Source organism: Trachypithecus francoisi, unplaced genomic scaffold (genome assembly GCF_009764315.1).
Source record: "Trachypithecus francoisi isolate TF-2019V2 unplaced genomic scaffold, Tfra_2.0 Lachesis_group0, whole genome shotgun sequence".
Taxonomy (NCBI): Eukaryota; Metazoa; Chordata; class Mammalia; order Primates; family Cercopithecidae; genus Trachypithecus; species Trachypithecus francoisi.
This window is the reverse complement of record NW_022681453.1, coordinates 56989258-57004971: the sequence shown is the minus strand read 5'-3', so window position 1 is coordinate 57004971 and position 15714 is coordinate 56989258. Positions and strand designations below refer to the sequence as shown.

General features: G+C 51.8%; 1 protein-coding gene across 10 annotated transcripts in view; it reads left to right on the top strand.

Annotated features, from left to right (window-relative positions):
- IQSEC1 (IQ motif and Sec7 domain ArfGEF 1) overlaps window positions 1–15714 on the top strand; it is a 396118-nt gene that overhangs the window by 318108 nt on the left and 62296 nt on the right. Inside the window, exon 1 of one of the 10 annotated variants that reach the window (XM_033210760.1) lies at window positions 6366–6703. The exons of the other annotated variants lie outside the window; for them this stretch is intronic. Within the exon in view, the coding sequence (XP_033066651.1) occupies window positions 6639–6703 (65 nt within the window). The 5' untranslated portion in view covers window positions 6366–6638. Of the gene's footprint in view, window positions 1–6365; window positions 6704–15714 lie in introns of those variants that run through there. 10 annotated transcript variants of the gene reach the window in all.

The window sequence follows — 15714 nt, the reverse complement described above, 5'->3', positions numbered from 1 at the left end:
TCATTAAGGCCAGTTTGTTTATTTAATTTTTGATTTTTGTGGGTGCACAGTCGGTGTATATATTTATGGGTCACAGGAGATATTTTGATATAGGCATGCAATGCCTAATAATCACATCAGGGTAAGTGGGGGTAAGGCTGCTTTAATCTTAGTCATAGTTGGGGTCTTGGCCAACCCAAGTACCACTGTGGTTGGGATGAATTCCCCTAGGGCTATGGTAGCTTTCTGGAACCAGGCCAGTTACACAGGACAGTGGCAGTGTCTGGGCCCCACCACCGGGAAGGTGCATGGAGAGCAATGGTCCTTACCTTCGAGGTGCCCACAGTCTTAAGTAAGGGGTTATTGCTCTGCCTGGGGGTAGAGGGATTAGGGGAGGCCTTAAAGAGAAAGAGACATTTGAACTGGGCTTTGAAGATTGAATAAGACATTGCCAATCAGATGGACCAACAACCCAGGAAGTAGGAACAGGAAAAACAAAGGCACTGGGGCCGGGAAGTGCAGGGTGCATTCTGGGAGTGGCTGTGTTGTAGGGATCACAGCTGGGAATGAGGCTGGAAACACAGGCAGGAGCTGGATTACAATACAGGTGGTGCCTGAGCAGTTCAGTATCACGCAGGAAACCCGGGCCACAGACCTAGGTCAGGGTGGACAACCCTACACCACCTCCAGCGATCCCTAGTTCATTCCATTTACTTTGTTTAGTAAGATACGGCACGTCCCAAATTCACAAGTGGTTTCTGTGGAAAATGGTTGGAATTTTAAAGATAATTTGGCACTTGATAAGAACAGCTTTATTTATCTGGAAACATTTCTGTTCTGGGGGATGGACTGGCTTCCCTGAGGTGCCACTCTACAGAGTGCTGTGTTCCATGCAGCTGTCTCTGGCTTTTTACTGCATCTAACAGTCATAGGAATAGGTTCTATTCCATATCTGGGTGAGAATAGTGTAGTCTTAAAACTCGCCCACCCAGGCTGGGTGCTGTATTGTCCAGGTGGGTACTGTATTGTCCAGGCTGGGTGCTGTATTGTCCAGGCTGGGTGCCGTATTGTGGTCGCCAGTGTGGCATGAAGCCTCGGGTCAGTGTCAGTGTTTATCTGGGGCACATCCCTCCACCTCTCTGGACCTCAGTTTCCCTGTCTGTGAAATGAGGATTTGGGGCTGAGTGGCGGCCACAGAGCTCCCTCGCAGACCCAGCATGCTAGCTGTGATGGGGAATGCTCATTTCGTAAGATGAATGGTAACATAGCGGTGGTTAACAGACAGTGAGCGGAAGCTCAAAATGTGCTACAGCACAACTCTTACCGATTTTTATGGTTGTCAGTAAGACACAACCTGCTTGAAAGATGAGGAACCTGGAGTAGCCCAAGAGGTGGCTTAAGTACCATCAAGCATTTGGGGTCTTTGTGGACTAGCTCTGGTGGACTTCAGAGCCTCCTAGAAGACGTCAGAAGACCTTCAGTCCCTTGATTTCCTCATTTCACTGGCGCTTTTTTTTTTTTTTTTTTTTTTTTGCGACGGGATCTCAGTCTGTCATCCAGGCAGGAATGCAGTGGCACAATCACCGCTCACCACACCCTTGACCTTCCTATGCTCAGGTGATCCTCCCACCTCAGCCTCCTGAGTAGCTGCGACTACAGGCACATGCCACCATGCCTAGCTAATTTTTCTGTGTTTTTGTAGAGATGGGATTTCGACATGTTACACACACACACACACAAATTATATTGGTTCCAGTCCAATCCATAACTGGTCGTTTTTTTTTTTTTTTTTTTGAGATGGAGTCTCGCCCTGTTGTCAAGGCTGGAGTGCAGTGGCATAATCTCGGTTCACTGCAACCTCCACCTCCTGTGTTCAAGCGATTCTCTTGCCTCAGCCTCACGTGTAGCTAGGATTACAGGCACCCACCACCACGCCTGGCTAATTTTTGTATTTTTAGTAGAGACGGGGTTTCACCATGTTGGCCAGGCTGGTCTTGAACTCCTGACTTTGGGTGAGCCACCACACGTGGTCCATAACTGGCTTTTTTAAAAGTAACAAACACTTGTTTAAAAATTCTTTTTTGGCAGGGGAGGTTACAGAGTCTCGCTCTGTCTCCCAGGCTGGAGTGCAATTGGACAATCTCGGCTCACTGCGACGTCTGCCTCCCGGGTTCAAGCAATTCTCCTGCCTCAGCCTCCCGAGTAGCTGGGACTACAGGCACCTGCCACCATGCCTGGCTAATTTTTATATTTTTGTAGAGACAGGGTTTCACCATGTTGGCCAGGCTAGTCTTGAACTCCTGACCTCAAGTGATCCACCTACCTCAGCCTCCCAAAGTGTTGGGATTACAGGCGCGAGCCACCATGCCCAGCCTAAAATTTTGAAAACTCTAAGTGTTCATAGAGTGAAAAGTTCTTCATTCTCCTCCCCACCCCTGTCCCACCTAGATCTGAAGCCTAGTGGGCAGAGGCCTTCTCCATGAATTTCTGGAACCTCTCAGTTTCCCTTCCCAGAGGCAAGCACTGGTACCTGTCTCTTGGGTCTCTTTTAAGAAGTAATCTATGATTATACAATCTTATATAAGCATACTAGTGTTCTGTAGATTCTTTTATAAGTACACTTCACGTTTTTCTGGACTTTCTATCACAGTGTTGTGTCTCAGATCTTTTCCTATAAGTATGCAGGATGCTGCTGCCATCTTTTTAACATGGGACTCCATTGATGGGTGTAATACAATTTACTTAACCAGTCCGCATTGAGAGGCATTGCATGTTACCTCCCCTGAGTTCTGCTTTTTCAAATAATTAATATCCTTGGGCATGCCTCTATGTGTCTATGTGCACACGGGCAGGCGGCGCTGTAGGATTCATTCTCAACAGTGCACCCCATCTTGTGGCCATCTTGTCTGAGGATCATCTGGCCCATCCCTATCATTTCAGTCACTGTCTTCCCCCATGATGTCTGGATTCTGCTCTTGCACGGGGTGTCTGGTTGAACACGCAGCGGGGTTGCCAGGGTAGTTGGAGCCAATGTAAGACTCCCTCAGGAGAGCTTCATTTATTTCAGAGAAGGGCTGCATAATATTGTTTGTTTTGCAGGTCGTGTGTCTCTTTTGTAACTGTTTAACTTCATCATCATAGTCCCGAAGAAGCCATTGACAATACATAAGTGGATGAGCATGGGTGTGTTCCAGTAAACCTTTATTTTTAAAAAACAGGCAGCAGGCTGGACTTGGCTCTCAGGCCATGGTTTACCAACCTTATTCAGCTGTTGAAGACCTTCTGTGCACCAGGCTCCACTGTCGGCACAGGGGCTGCTGCAGGGAAGGACATAGAACCAGCCCTGGCAGTTGGAATACAGCTCACTGGTATAAGCGAGCAGGTGCGGTGTAACCTTATGCCATGTAAGAGGAGTTTCTGACTTGGACTAGGGTCATGGGTGTCTTTCTGGGAGCAGTGACATAGGAAGCTGAAAACCAAGGTCCTAGCTGTGAGCCAGGCACAGTGGGGAGTGTGGGGAACTGCAAGAAGCTTAGTATTGCTGGAGGTGTGGCAGGCATAGAGTGGGCAGGAGGAGAGGTAAGGGCTGGAGAGATGAACCAGGCTACACAGGCTACGAGGCTGGCTGTGCAGAGAGGCTGGGCTTGATCCTGACAACTTGGAGAGAGGGGCTGCAAAGGCTGGGCTTTGGGAGAGTGCCACACATCCGGCTGGAGGAAAGCAGGGAGGCTGTGGAAAGACTGGAGGCTGTCAGAAGTCGGGTAGCATAGAGATAAAGTCGGGTTGTAGCATGTGAAATGGGCCAAGGCAAGCAGCTCAGGACTAAAACCTGGGTTGATACAGTGGAACTAAACATTTCCATGACTTCTGCATCCTTTGACCCCATACATGGGACCCTATTCATCCCTCAAGGTCCAACCCAAAATGTCCCCCCATTAGAGCCTCTCCTGGGGCAGAATTACAGGCTCTTTCCTCCACTGTCATGACACCATACTGAGGAATACTTGTCACAGCAGTGTTTCCCCACTGAGGCCTCAGAGTAAATACTAATTAATGCTTGCTAAATTAAATTAAACAGCAAGGTGAATTAGCTGGGGTAGAGGTGGCCGCTGAGCCACTCTTTACAGTTGCAGAAACTGAGACTCAGAAAGCTAAGCAATTTGTCCTAATGGTACATGCAGGGATTCTGACCAGTCTGGTCATTTCTGCAGAAAAATTGGCCTTCTCTGCCTCTCTAGGCTGGAACTTTTCTTGCTTCTGCTCACAGTTCCCTAAATTATTATTTGGTTTCCAGAGAGTCCATCATCTGGTATTCCAAATGCTAACAGGGAAATTCAATCCCCTTCTAAATCCCAGCCGAGACAATGTCCCCAAGACCATCCTGCTGGGCGGCAGGGCCCTGGGCCTGGAGAAGTGCCTGAAATTCTTGGACAATCCGGATGGTGAGGCTGTCAAAGCTTGTGTTCAGAGTGCTCCAACAGCTGGGCTGGGGGAATTCTTTTGGCTCCATTTATTGCAGTCTATTTTTAGAGAGCAATTCAGACAGGGGTGGGAGTTTTCTGCTGCCTCTGCCCTCAACTGGGTAATTTCTACCCTATCCTCTCCCAGCTCCCTACCATTACCCTAACTACGACAGATGCCAGATGTGGCTGTGGTCTTTGAGCAGTGCAGCCTAGTGTTCTTCTCTTTCCAGAACCCTCTATGTATAGGTACTTTTGTCCATCTTTTTTATTATAGCCTTCCTTGTGAGTGTGAGGTTGTATTGCGGTCTTGATTTACAGTTCCCTAAAGATTAGTGAGGTTGAGAGCATCTTTTCATGTGCTTATTGGCCACTTGTAGATTGTCTTTGGAGAAATATCTACTCAGACACTTTGCCTGTTTTTAAATTGGCTTATTTGCCTTGTTATTTTTGAATTGTAAGAGTTCTTTATATACTGTGGACACTAGACCCTTAGATACATGATTTGCAAATATTTCCCCCGATTCTGTGTCTTCATTTATTTTTAACGGAGCAAAGAAAACATGGGAAGCTGAGAAGGGGAATGTGGAGATGGGCAATGAAGGGGCACTGGGTTCCTGCTCAGGCTCTTGGCTCGGAACCCAGGTGCTCTAACTGGCTTAAGGGGCACTGGGCTCCTGCTCATCCTCTTGCCTGGGAACCCAGATGCTCTAAACTGTTTTTAGGGGTTGCCCTCTGCTGCAAGATGGGCCACTTCAGCCCCCTTCCTTCACTGTCCGCCTCCAAATGAAAGATTCAGAAGGGCACAAGACAATGACCCTGCATTGATGGCTTCTTGCAAGCTTCCTGACTCCCGCAGGCCCGCCAGCTGCCTGGCCCTCCAGGGGATGGACTTGTAGGTGGGTGGTCCAGGACAGGAGGAGTTTTGATTGTTCCATATCTGCTTGTTGTCTCCCAGCCACGTCTAGGCATTCCACAAGTGTGGGCGCTGAGCACTGTACCTGCCTTCATGGAGCCCAAGGACAGACAGTAAAGAAGTAAACGTACAAATGGAGGGCTGCAAGCCGTGAGCGCTCATAGTAGGAAGAGCCTGGGAGAGGAGGACAGGGTGAAGGAAGCCCTCTCTGAGTTGGCCCAGTTAAGCTGAGCCTCAGTTTACTCATTGGTAAAATGGGGCCGGGGTAACTCCACCTACTTCACAATGTTGCCTTGAAGGCCAGCTATCACTAAAGAACTCTAAAGTGCTAATTATTATTACTTTAAGCTTGTCATAGGTGCTTGAAGGATGTCTCTGGGTGGAGAAAGGGCAGGGGGCTGGGTGGGCTTAGGGAGAAAGAAGCAATTTTCCATTAGATCCTCCCCAAAAAGCCGCCAAAAGGGTGGTACCAACCTCAGGATAGGGCCCATTCCCTTCTTTGGGGCGCATCAGAGCCCCAGAACCACACGGTTCGGTCCAGGCGAGCAAAGGCCAGGTTTTATTAAACTGAAGGCAAAATCAAGATAGGCAGAGGTTGAGTGGGCATCAGCAGAGTAGGCTCTGGTTGGGGGTTTGGAGCTTTGTATTTGTTGTGGTTACACGCTGGGGAGGGAGACATGGCTCCCGGGAGGCGCCAGTGTTGAAGGGGCTGCGCAGAGCCTTCCTACCAGACCGGGGGCTTCGCGCGCTGGGACCTGGATGCAGTGTCTGGGACTCCGCCCTTGCGCTCGCCACCCGGCGCCACGGCTCGGCCCCGCCCCTGGGTGTAGCCCCGCCCCTAGATGTAGCCCCGCCCCTGACCCCCCGCCCCCTATGCTCCTGCCTCGGCTCCGTGTGGCCACGCCTCCTGCGCTCCCTTCCCCACACGCTCCGTGCGGTCCCGCCCCTGCGCGCAGCCCCGCCCCCAGCTCGCCCTCCGGCCCCGCCCCCTCCCGGCCCCGCCCACTTCAGGGCCACATTCCTCCGGCCCGGCCTCGCGCTGCGCCAAGCGGGCGGCGGCGGAGGGGCGGGCTTGGCTGGCCTGGGGTTTGGACTCAGGGCCAGAGACGCGGGAGCCGGCGGACACTGGGCCAGGAGCCCCGACGTGGTCGCGTGGCGGGTGGTCGGGTCTCCGGGTGGCCGGGTGTCGGCCCCGGGATCCGGCGGCTCGCTGGCGGGAGTCGGCGGCCTCAGCTGGGCCTGGGTCCCGGCTCCTGGCCCGGCCCGCTCCCGCTGCGACCGCCATGTGGTGCCTGCACTGCAACTCGGAGAGGACCCAGTCCCTTCTGGAGCTGGAGCTTGACAGCGGGTGAGGGCGCGGCGCGGGTCGAGCGGCCTTCCCGGGTGCTGAGCGGTGGACTGGCGGAGGCTGTGGGGACGCGTGTGCGGGAGTGCAGGTGACCGTCGGGACCGGGCGCCCGGCGTACCAGAGAAAGCTGCCTGCGGGGCAGGGTGCGTCCGCGAAACTGGGTTTGGGTGGGAGACCAGCAAACAGGACCCGAGTTTGTGCGTGGGAGAGAGAGACGCGCCCTTGGGACAGGAGCGCTGTGTGGCCTGGGAGGGTCTCAGGATGGGAGTGTGTGTGCGATCGAGGGCCTTTTGGAGTGCAAGTTGGTGTGGGGGTGAGTTTGAGTTTGTGGGGCTGAGAGGGAAACAGTGGGACTCGGTGTGGGTGTGAGGTGAGGGGCAGGTGGGAGAGCGGAGGAGAGTTGGTGAGAGGGTCCCCAGCGGGGCTGTGCCTGTTTCAAACTGCAGGCAGGGCAGGGGCTGCCAGGGAGGCCTCTTGCAGGCCTGTCTATTCCAGACATTGGGCCTGTGTTTGGATTGATGTGTCTGTCCTGTCTGCGAGACCCCGAGTGTGTGTGAGGGTGGATGACCCTGAACAAACAGGCGTCCCAGGTGTGCCAGCAGCTTTTGTTGGGTACTGTGCGCCTGGCAGGGCCACTTGGAGGTGCACTGGGGTGTGTCGCTGCTGTTTGTGGCAGAGTGTGGATGTGAGGGGCTTTGTTTATGTGGTGATGAGTGTGCACCTGGTGTGGTCAGGGATGGAGTCTGGTGTGTCAGAGGGGCCAACACTTTTCTGCTTCGGGGCCTGTGGGCGGCTGTCTGAGCTTCCAAGGGCCCATGTTTATGGAGAGAAAGGGAGAAAGAGAGTGTGCGTGTATGTGCTGGGAATATTGATTTCCTCTCTCCAGTGGCCAGCACAGCTGCCCCCTGAGCTGTCTGCAGGCCCTTCTGAGGAGCAGGGGGGTGGGGCTAAGGGGATTTGTTGACAAGCTGACTTGGCATATATCAGGTCCCCTCTGGAGGAAGCCCACCTGGAACTGTTTGATCTTTCAGTTCAAAAACGGTGCAGCGCATGCCTAGCAGTTGCACTGAGAACATGCATATGTCCCCCTCTGCCCCTTCCTCACCCCAGAGGCCTGGAGCTCTGGGTCTGACGCTCCAAGTGGGGTTGTAGGGCTTCCCAAGGACCCATTGCTCCTTGCATCTGAGGTGGAGGCCAGGCATGCTGCAGCTGCAGGACCATCTGTCTGGAATCAGTGACAGCAGCCTGGACATGGGGGTCGTGTTATTCATATCCCACACGCACCCATGGCCTTCATAGCCCGTCAGCTGTCCCACCCGGTTTTGCAATTGCTTTTTATCCTTGTGGTACCAGCATCCTCAATTGCAGGAGAGCAAATCGAGGCTGAGTGTTCAGTCTTGTCAGTGCTAAGGCTCTGTGGTTTATTGAGTGCCTGCTATGTACCAGTCCCTGCTCTAGGCATCAGGGACATAGCAGTGAACAAAACATGAAGTCTTTGTCCTCATGGAACCAGCAGTCTAGTGGGGAACAAGAAACCTTTAGCATGCTCTCCTGGCTGCACCTCCCTCCTCCCTCTGAGCTGAAAGTAACTGGGGGGTTTTTCTGCCCCTCCATTAGGACCTTTTCAGTATCGCCATTCCAGTTGGCATGTCCAGCCACCTCTTTTGCATACTTCTCCGTCCCACATCCCTTCTCATTAGAAGTCCCTCTGGGTATCTCATCTCAATCTTCCAGCTGCAGGGAAGCCTGCTTGGATCATTCTGTGGTCTGGGTTGGTAATGAACAGCTGTTCCCCCAGTCTCAGAACATGAGCCAGAGGTCTTGGAGGTTGAGAAGCCTCGCTCAGGTATAGCCCACAGTTCACGCATCAGCCTCAGAGCAGGTGGGTCCCATTTGTTCTGGAGCACCTGGTATGTGGTTCCATGGGAAGCTTGGGGGAGGGTTAAAGGAAATCAGCCTAGTCCCTGGCCTGTGTAGGCAGAGCTAGGTGCTCCTTGGGCTGGCTCCCAGGGGCCAGAGTCCTTTCAGCTGGCCATCTCCCCCTCTCTAAACCCAGATGGGATGCAGCACGGTCCAGAAACCTCAGGGGACCCCCCCCCCAAGTCTGTAACAGGCCCAAGATAACCACTCCCAAGTCCAGCTATGCCACCATGCACCAATCTACAAATATAGGCTTCTTTCCGAAAGCATGTGTGGCACTTTGATGCTTTGCTGTTGGAGCCTTGTGACAACACAGGACTCTTCTTACCTTCATTTTTTTTAAGAGTACACACACTGAGAGAACCCAGTGACTGGGCCAGAGTATCACATGGGGAGCCTACAGGAGAACCCTAATGTTGTGATGGAGGCCTCTGGAGGCCCTGGGATTTTCAGGCCTTCACTCAAGGAAGTCGGACTATGAACTGGTTGCACTAGTATTTACACAGCTTCAGTTCAAAAACGGACAGGACTGACAGCTGCATAGTCAAACAGTGTGACAACTGGGCAAATAGATGTTTCTGGACAGGATTGGACAGGGTACCCAGGGCTGCAGGAGCTCAGTATATGTGTGTGTACATGTGTGTGCATACGGTTTTATCTGTCTGAACTCTGCAGACTGTGGAATCTTGGTTTGCCTGGAGAATCTGGAATCCAGGGCAGCTTGAGGCTTAAGGAAAGAAGGACCTGGGGAAGCAAACAGATTTTGTTTCAAGTCTCAGCTCAGTTTCGTGAGTGTATGCAAGTTACCGCATCCCTCCAATCCTGTTTCCCCTTCTGTGAAAGGGAATGATAACACTGCTTCATGGAGTGCTCTGAGAATGTGGGTGTCTGAAGGCCACTGCACAGCTGGCCATCCTCAGGACTCCAGTCAAATGCCATGTTTGTCCAAGTCAGCACTCTGCTCTTCCCAAGCACCAATGACCCACTGGATTTACTTTCTTCCTGTTTTGTAAATTTCCTTTGAATTTTGATGACTTGTGGAATATCCGCCCAGTAAGCACAGGGGCAAGATGATGCACAGCCCAGATGGGCTTGAACACCACCGGAGGCCTTGGGAGAGGTCTGGGGAAGCATGTGTGTGTGTGTGTGTGTGTGTGTATGTGTGTGTATAGGGGGGATGTGCTCAAAGGCTGTTGAATGTGATTTATCGTTTGTCCTCAAAAGCAAATTGTAATGAGTTTAGAGGCCATTAAGACTCTTGAAGAATTAATTGGCATGGCCTTAGAGAATCTGGCTGCTCCCACTGTGTGAGCTGCTGCAGAGAGAAGGTTGATGGCATTTATGGTGGAAATATGGCATGGTGGCACCTGGACCTGCCACTATCCTGGCTGCTGTGGCTATACCCCGAATTTGGCAAGTGTCCCTCCAAGGCCTGGCCCTGTGGCTAGTACCCCGATGCCTGCCTCGCACAGCGCCTGGCCCCATGGTGGACATAGCCAGTTGTCAGTGAATGAAAGCATCCATAAATGCAGGTGTTAACAAGTGCACACATGCTCTCTTGGGCTTGGAGGAGTGCGTTGTTCTATCGAGAGATGTGTATGACCCAGGGGACACATAGCTTTTCACTTTCTTGTGTTCCTTTATACACACAAACATGTACTGAGCACTGACTTTGTACCAGGCTCTGGGCTAGATGTAGAAGCACTGAGGTTAGCGGTGTAAAATGGTACATCACCGAGCACAGGACTTGGGGATCACACAAAACCCTGACTCCACCTCTTCATAGCTGTGTGGCCTCAGATATGTTGCCTCCCATCTCTGAGTCTTGGTTTTCTCATCCATGAAGTGGAGCCAAAACAAACCCCCTGGGGAGGGTGCAGGGATGTGCAGCTTTGCCTGGTGACTGGTGCATACAGATAGATCCCCAACAAATGGTAGCTGTCATCACCATCATCATTATTACCACCTTTTCCCTTTTGTGAAATTGTTGCTGAGTTAAAATGATTCCTCACAGTTTTCTTTTTTGCTGATATGTGAGGTTGAAGACTGATTTCTAGAGTCTGTGTGGCTTTTTGTGAAGTCGTCTTTCTTGGGGTCCCAGCTGCTCTGACTTGAATTTCTTTTTTTGCCTTGTTCATAGGTACCTGCAGCTTTGCTGCTCCTTGGAGGAAAGGCCCATTCTTTCCGTTTTATCTCCTCGGTTTGCAGTTTCCTGACATGGTGACAGTTTGATTTGAACTTAAGGTCCCCATAGAGAACCATAGCAAGAGTCCCCTCCCTGTTTGTAAAGATGAGACACTGTGACTGCATTTGTTTTTTCCTCTTTGTTCAAAGCTCAGTAATAATGATAATAGCAGTTGCCATTTAGTGCTAAAGTTGCTAGAGTGCTAGAGTTAGCGTGTGAACTCGGCCTGCTTGGCTTCAGGGTCTGTGTACTTCGTGGCCAGGCTCTGCTTCTTCTGGGATTAAATAATCTTTGACAAAATATGTCACCATCATGAATGGAGCCTTTTGCTTCTTCCCTATACTGCCACAACAGGTGTCCAGTATCCCCAGGCATCAGGATTCCCAACATGTTCCCAAATGTCTCAGCCCACAAGCTAGTTGATGACCACTCACTGGGCCTTCCTGGAATCTTGTCTCTTTCCCCACAGAACCCAAGAGCTGCATCCCCAGACTCTCTGGCAGGATTCTGGGACAGTGTCCTTTGCACTTGCAGGCTCTTCAGGGTAGCATGCTTGTGTGTTGTGCGCAGCCCCAGGCCAAGACTCTGCTTGGAGCAGGGTCCTGAGGACTAAAACTCACTGTCCCCTGACTCACTGAGGGACCCATGCCAACATGACAGGCTTCTGCATGATGAGGAAACCCAAGGCTAGGGCTTTTGAATCATTGGAGGACACGCAAGTGTGTGGGTGCTGAACTTGATCCCACAGGAGGGGAAAGGGATCATTAACAAACTGGAAAAATTGGAACGAGTCCGCAACTGGGAGGAGGCCTCCTCATTCACACAAACTGAAACGATTCTCCCAAAATCCCCTGCTGCCCAGACCGGATCAGAGTCTGTCTGCCAACATGAATACTTTCTCCCTGATGCCATTTACAGAAGTCAGTGGTGTTTGCTTTTCTATTTCTGGCTGGGAGGGTAGGTGGTATAATCATGAAGTGCATGAATACAAGTAAAGCATTTAAATGGTGTCTCATAGTAACATAGCAAGGGTCTGGTAGATGTTAGTTGTAATCATTGTTGTCTTTATTCTGGCTGACCCTAAGCTCAAAGGTCTCCCATCCTGAGAGAGGAAGCCTTTCAGAAAGACCTGTCCAGAACTGGCCCTGATTGGCCGTTGGTTGTCTCCCTCCCTAGAGCCCTGGCATCAGTCACCCATCTCATCCCATCCCTCCCTGGGCCTCAGTTTCCACATCTATGAGAAGAAGAATGAGCCTCTTGATCCTTGTAGTCATTTGCAGATGCAGGATGGTTAGCCCAATGGTTAGGGAGGCAGATTCTGTAGTCAGACTACCTGTAACTCTAACCCCAACTCTAACGCCAGCTCTGCTCCTCATTGTCCCTATGATCTTGGGCACCTTCCTTAGCCTTTCTGCGCCTCAGTTTCCCCATTGGTAAAAGATGGATGACAAGAGGAGGCCATGGAGTTGTGAGGATTCAATGAATGAATCCATGTCAGTGCTCAAACTGCATAGTCAACACCAGATAAATGGCATCTTTTAGCTGCTGTTTTAGACCTGAGAAGTTTGACTGTGTGGAATTGGACCATGTTACTTGTTTGGGGAGATGTGTTCCTAGATGGGAGTGGATTATTCATCTTTTTGGCCACAGACAAGACCAGAGTTAAAAGAGAGGTGTACAGAGAGATAGTGGTGAGGGGAAGAAGGTAAAGGGCTAAAGGACTGCAGGCTGTTGGTGGTGTGACAGATGGCCTACGGTAAGAAGTGACTAAACCCATGGACTTTAGCATGTGCTTATAGCGTGCTGTCCAAACAACCCACAAACAAGTGGATGGTTAAGGGTATTAAGAAAATCACTTTGCCTGTGGATTGGGGAAATTGCAAAGTAAGGCAGCTTGCAGTTGGGCTGGGATGAAGATTTCCTTAGACAGGATGGGCAAATGGCCTGCACCATGTGTGAGAGACACCCTGAGGTGTTGGGGCATCAAGGTAGAGGCCCCCAGCCCTGTGTCAGATGGAGCAGAGCTGTGGCACCTCTGGAGCCTTCACCTGGTGGCCTGTGCTAAACTTCTGAGGCTTTGGGCAGGTCTGGCTTCCTGGTGGTACCTGGGGCTGCTTCTGGAGCCTAATAAGGCCCAGAGCTCCAGAGCCTGACCTCAGGGGCAGTGGCCTTCAGTCCCTGGTTCTGCTGCTCTGTCCTCTCTAGCTGATCTGTCTGCCTGGGAGGGGAGGCAGCTTGCTGCAGTGGGCAGAGGTGGCATCTGGAGCTGGAAAAACTTGGATTCCATTTCTGCCCCTTCCTGGATGTGTGGCCAGGGCAAGCTGGTCCCCACTGCAAGCTGCTGCCTCCTTGTCTGTCAAATGGGAACAATGGAGGGAGAGGCAGTGTGGGTAGCACACATATAAAACAGGTGACCATGCGTGCAGACAGGAAGGGGAAAGGAAGTCAGCTGGGTTTGGGCAAAGGCTTAACTGTTTTTGGTGGGTCTGAAGTTGGCACAGGATTGAGACTGGGGCTGGAACAGGCTACAGAATGAAAATGGTGATACTGGCATTTGAATGGCCTTTGAACTTCACACATACCTGTCTGATTGGAACCAAGAACCTTGTGAAATCATGACATTATTCTCATTTGACAGATGAGGAAACAGGCTAGAAAATGAAAATGATGAATTCAAGCTCTGCAGAATGTAGACCTGTTCCTCTGGTTAATGTGTGGACCCTCTTTCCCCTCCCTGACATTGCTGGGGAGCAGCATGTTAGAATGGAGCCTGAGGCAGAGGCAGGGAGGAGCAGGGGGCCAAGGAGGAGCCAGAGAGACAAAACCTGCAGGCCCTAGCTGTGCACACCTCAGTGGCAGCATTGGGTTCCCTGAACACCATGGATGGCTACAGAGGTGCACTACCAGCAGCAGAGTGGAAGGAGAATCGTTGGAAGCTCCGCCTAGTGCCTGCAATCTAAAAACATGTTCGCCAGCCCCAGGAAGTCATCTGGGCTAAGAACCACCCTCAGATTCCTTGACAGGATCAGGACAACTGTCCACCCGAGATGATGGGGGAGAGGGGCCGGAGTAGCGCCAGGCACCTAGTAGATGTTCAGTAAGCGCCAGCTGCTGTGATGACCCCTACCCACTGCACTGCTATTCTCCCCAGCCATCATCATTATTACCATTGCAGCGCCGCAATTCCCGTGGGGTGAGGGTGGGGTGGAAAGGAAGTGTTTGGGGAAGCAGCTCTTTCCTCTGCTGCTAGGGGAGGGGGAGGTGCGGTCGCAGGAACGTGAATTCTCTGTTCCCTCTGGGCCATTGACTGTTCTCAGAGCTCAGAGCCGTCATTTAAATGAGCAGGGTTTGAGTGTTTTTTGTTTGTGCTTAGTAAAAATGGCAAAATGGCCCAAGAAAATAATGGGCCTTGATGTGATAGCAGAGTCTTAGCGTTATTTTAAGCTTTTTGTTATGTAAAATTTGCAGCGTACAAAAGTAGAATGGTATAATGATCCCTATGTGCAGTTTTATTTCATTGCCCTAGATTAGTTTTAATCCCAGACATTTTGTTGATTTTATATCAAGGACCTGTCTCATGGTTGGCCTCATTTCTAGCCTTGGAAAAGTTGTATCACTGGGGCGGGTGCCTAGGGCAGGCCACAGTGTCCCTTGAACAGCACTTAGCTGTGTTGGTCCAACTCGGGAACTCTGAGCTTGAAACAGTTTCCCAGCCTGGTGACCAAGTAGCTTCTGACCCATTTGGGATGCCCTGTGTCTGGAAGTGACTGGAAGAGGCTAGGCCCATGACTCCTCCATCAGACAGGGCCTTCCTGGGTCAGGGTAAGAGAACTCACTTCTCTTCCGTCTCCCTAGGACCCCTGGAGGGCAGGGCGTGGAATGGGCTCTCAGCCTCTCTCATCGGATCGGGGGTCCCCTGGGTGGTATTGTGGCTCTCAGCTTCAAGCTCCACAGGGTCTCCCTGTTGCCCTGGCTTTCCCCTTGCCAGGTGGTATAGCCAGGCTGCGGCCCCTGCCACCCTCCCAGACCCGTCAGCCCCTCATCTTGCTGGGCCCCTGGGTGGCCATTCAGCACTGGGGGTCCCTGGGCCTCTGCCCAGCCCTCTTTCCTTTTCCACTTCACGCAGTCTCTTCCTTCCTGGGGTTTCTGATCTGGCTCCAGCCCAGGCGCTGACATCCTGCTGCCCACCCAGCAACCCTCTCGAGGGGTCTCATGGGCACCTGTAAATCTGTAAGTTCCAAAGGGACATGTATTATCTCCCTCTCCCCAAATTGGCTTCTCTTCCATGACTTCATCTGATCCTCTTGGGCTTCACTTAGAATGCCAAAGTCATCCTGGACACCTCCCGTCACCTTTACTTGCCTTTGTCATCATCACTGGGTGCCGTGCCACCCCACATTGCTGCTGGGCTTAGAGCCCGGCATGCAGCAAGTGCTGACACATTTCAGCCACTGCCCTCAGTATGAATGTGTGGTTACCACCCTAGCTCCTAGCACAGTGCTTCGTACATAGAGCGCCCCCAACCCAGCTTAGTTAAAAACAAGCCAAAGTCACACCCTAGGCATGGCCACATCCCAGCCAGGCGCCCCTCGTGCTCCCCAGGTATGGGTGCTAGTGTGGAGTCAGATGGTCTGCGTTCCTTCGGACCTCTTCCTCTTTGGCCTGCTTACCTTCCCTCTAGCCCCCATGGCACCATGCAGTGCAGCGTAATGGTAACAGTCCTAAATCGTGACAGTGGCAGCAGCTACTCTGTGCATTTCTTGGGTAACAGGCCCCAGGCCGAGGATTTGTGTGTGTTATCATATGGCCCTCACAGCAGCCCTGCTGGGTGAACAATACTCCCATTTTATGACTGAGAAACAGACACAGAGAGGCCAAGTCATTTGCCCAGGGCCACACAGCTCCT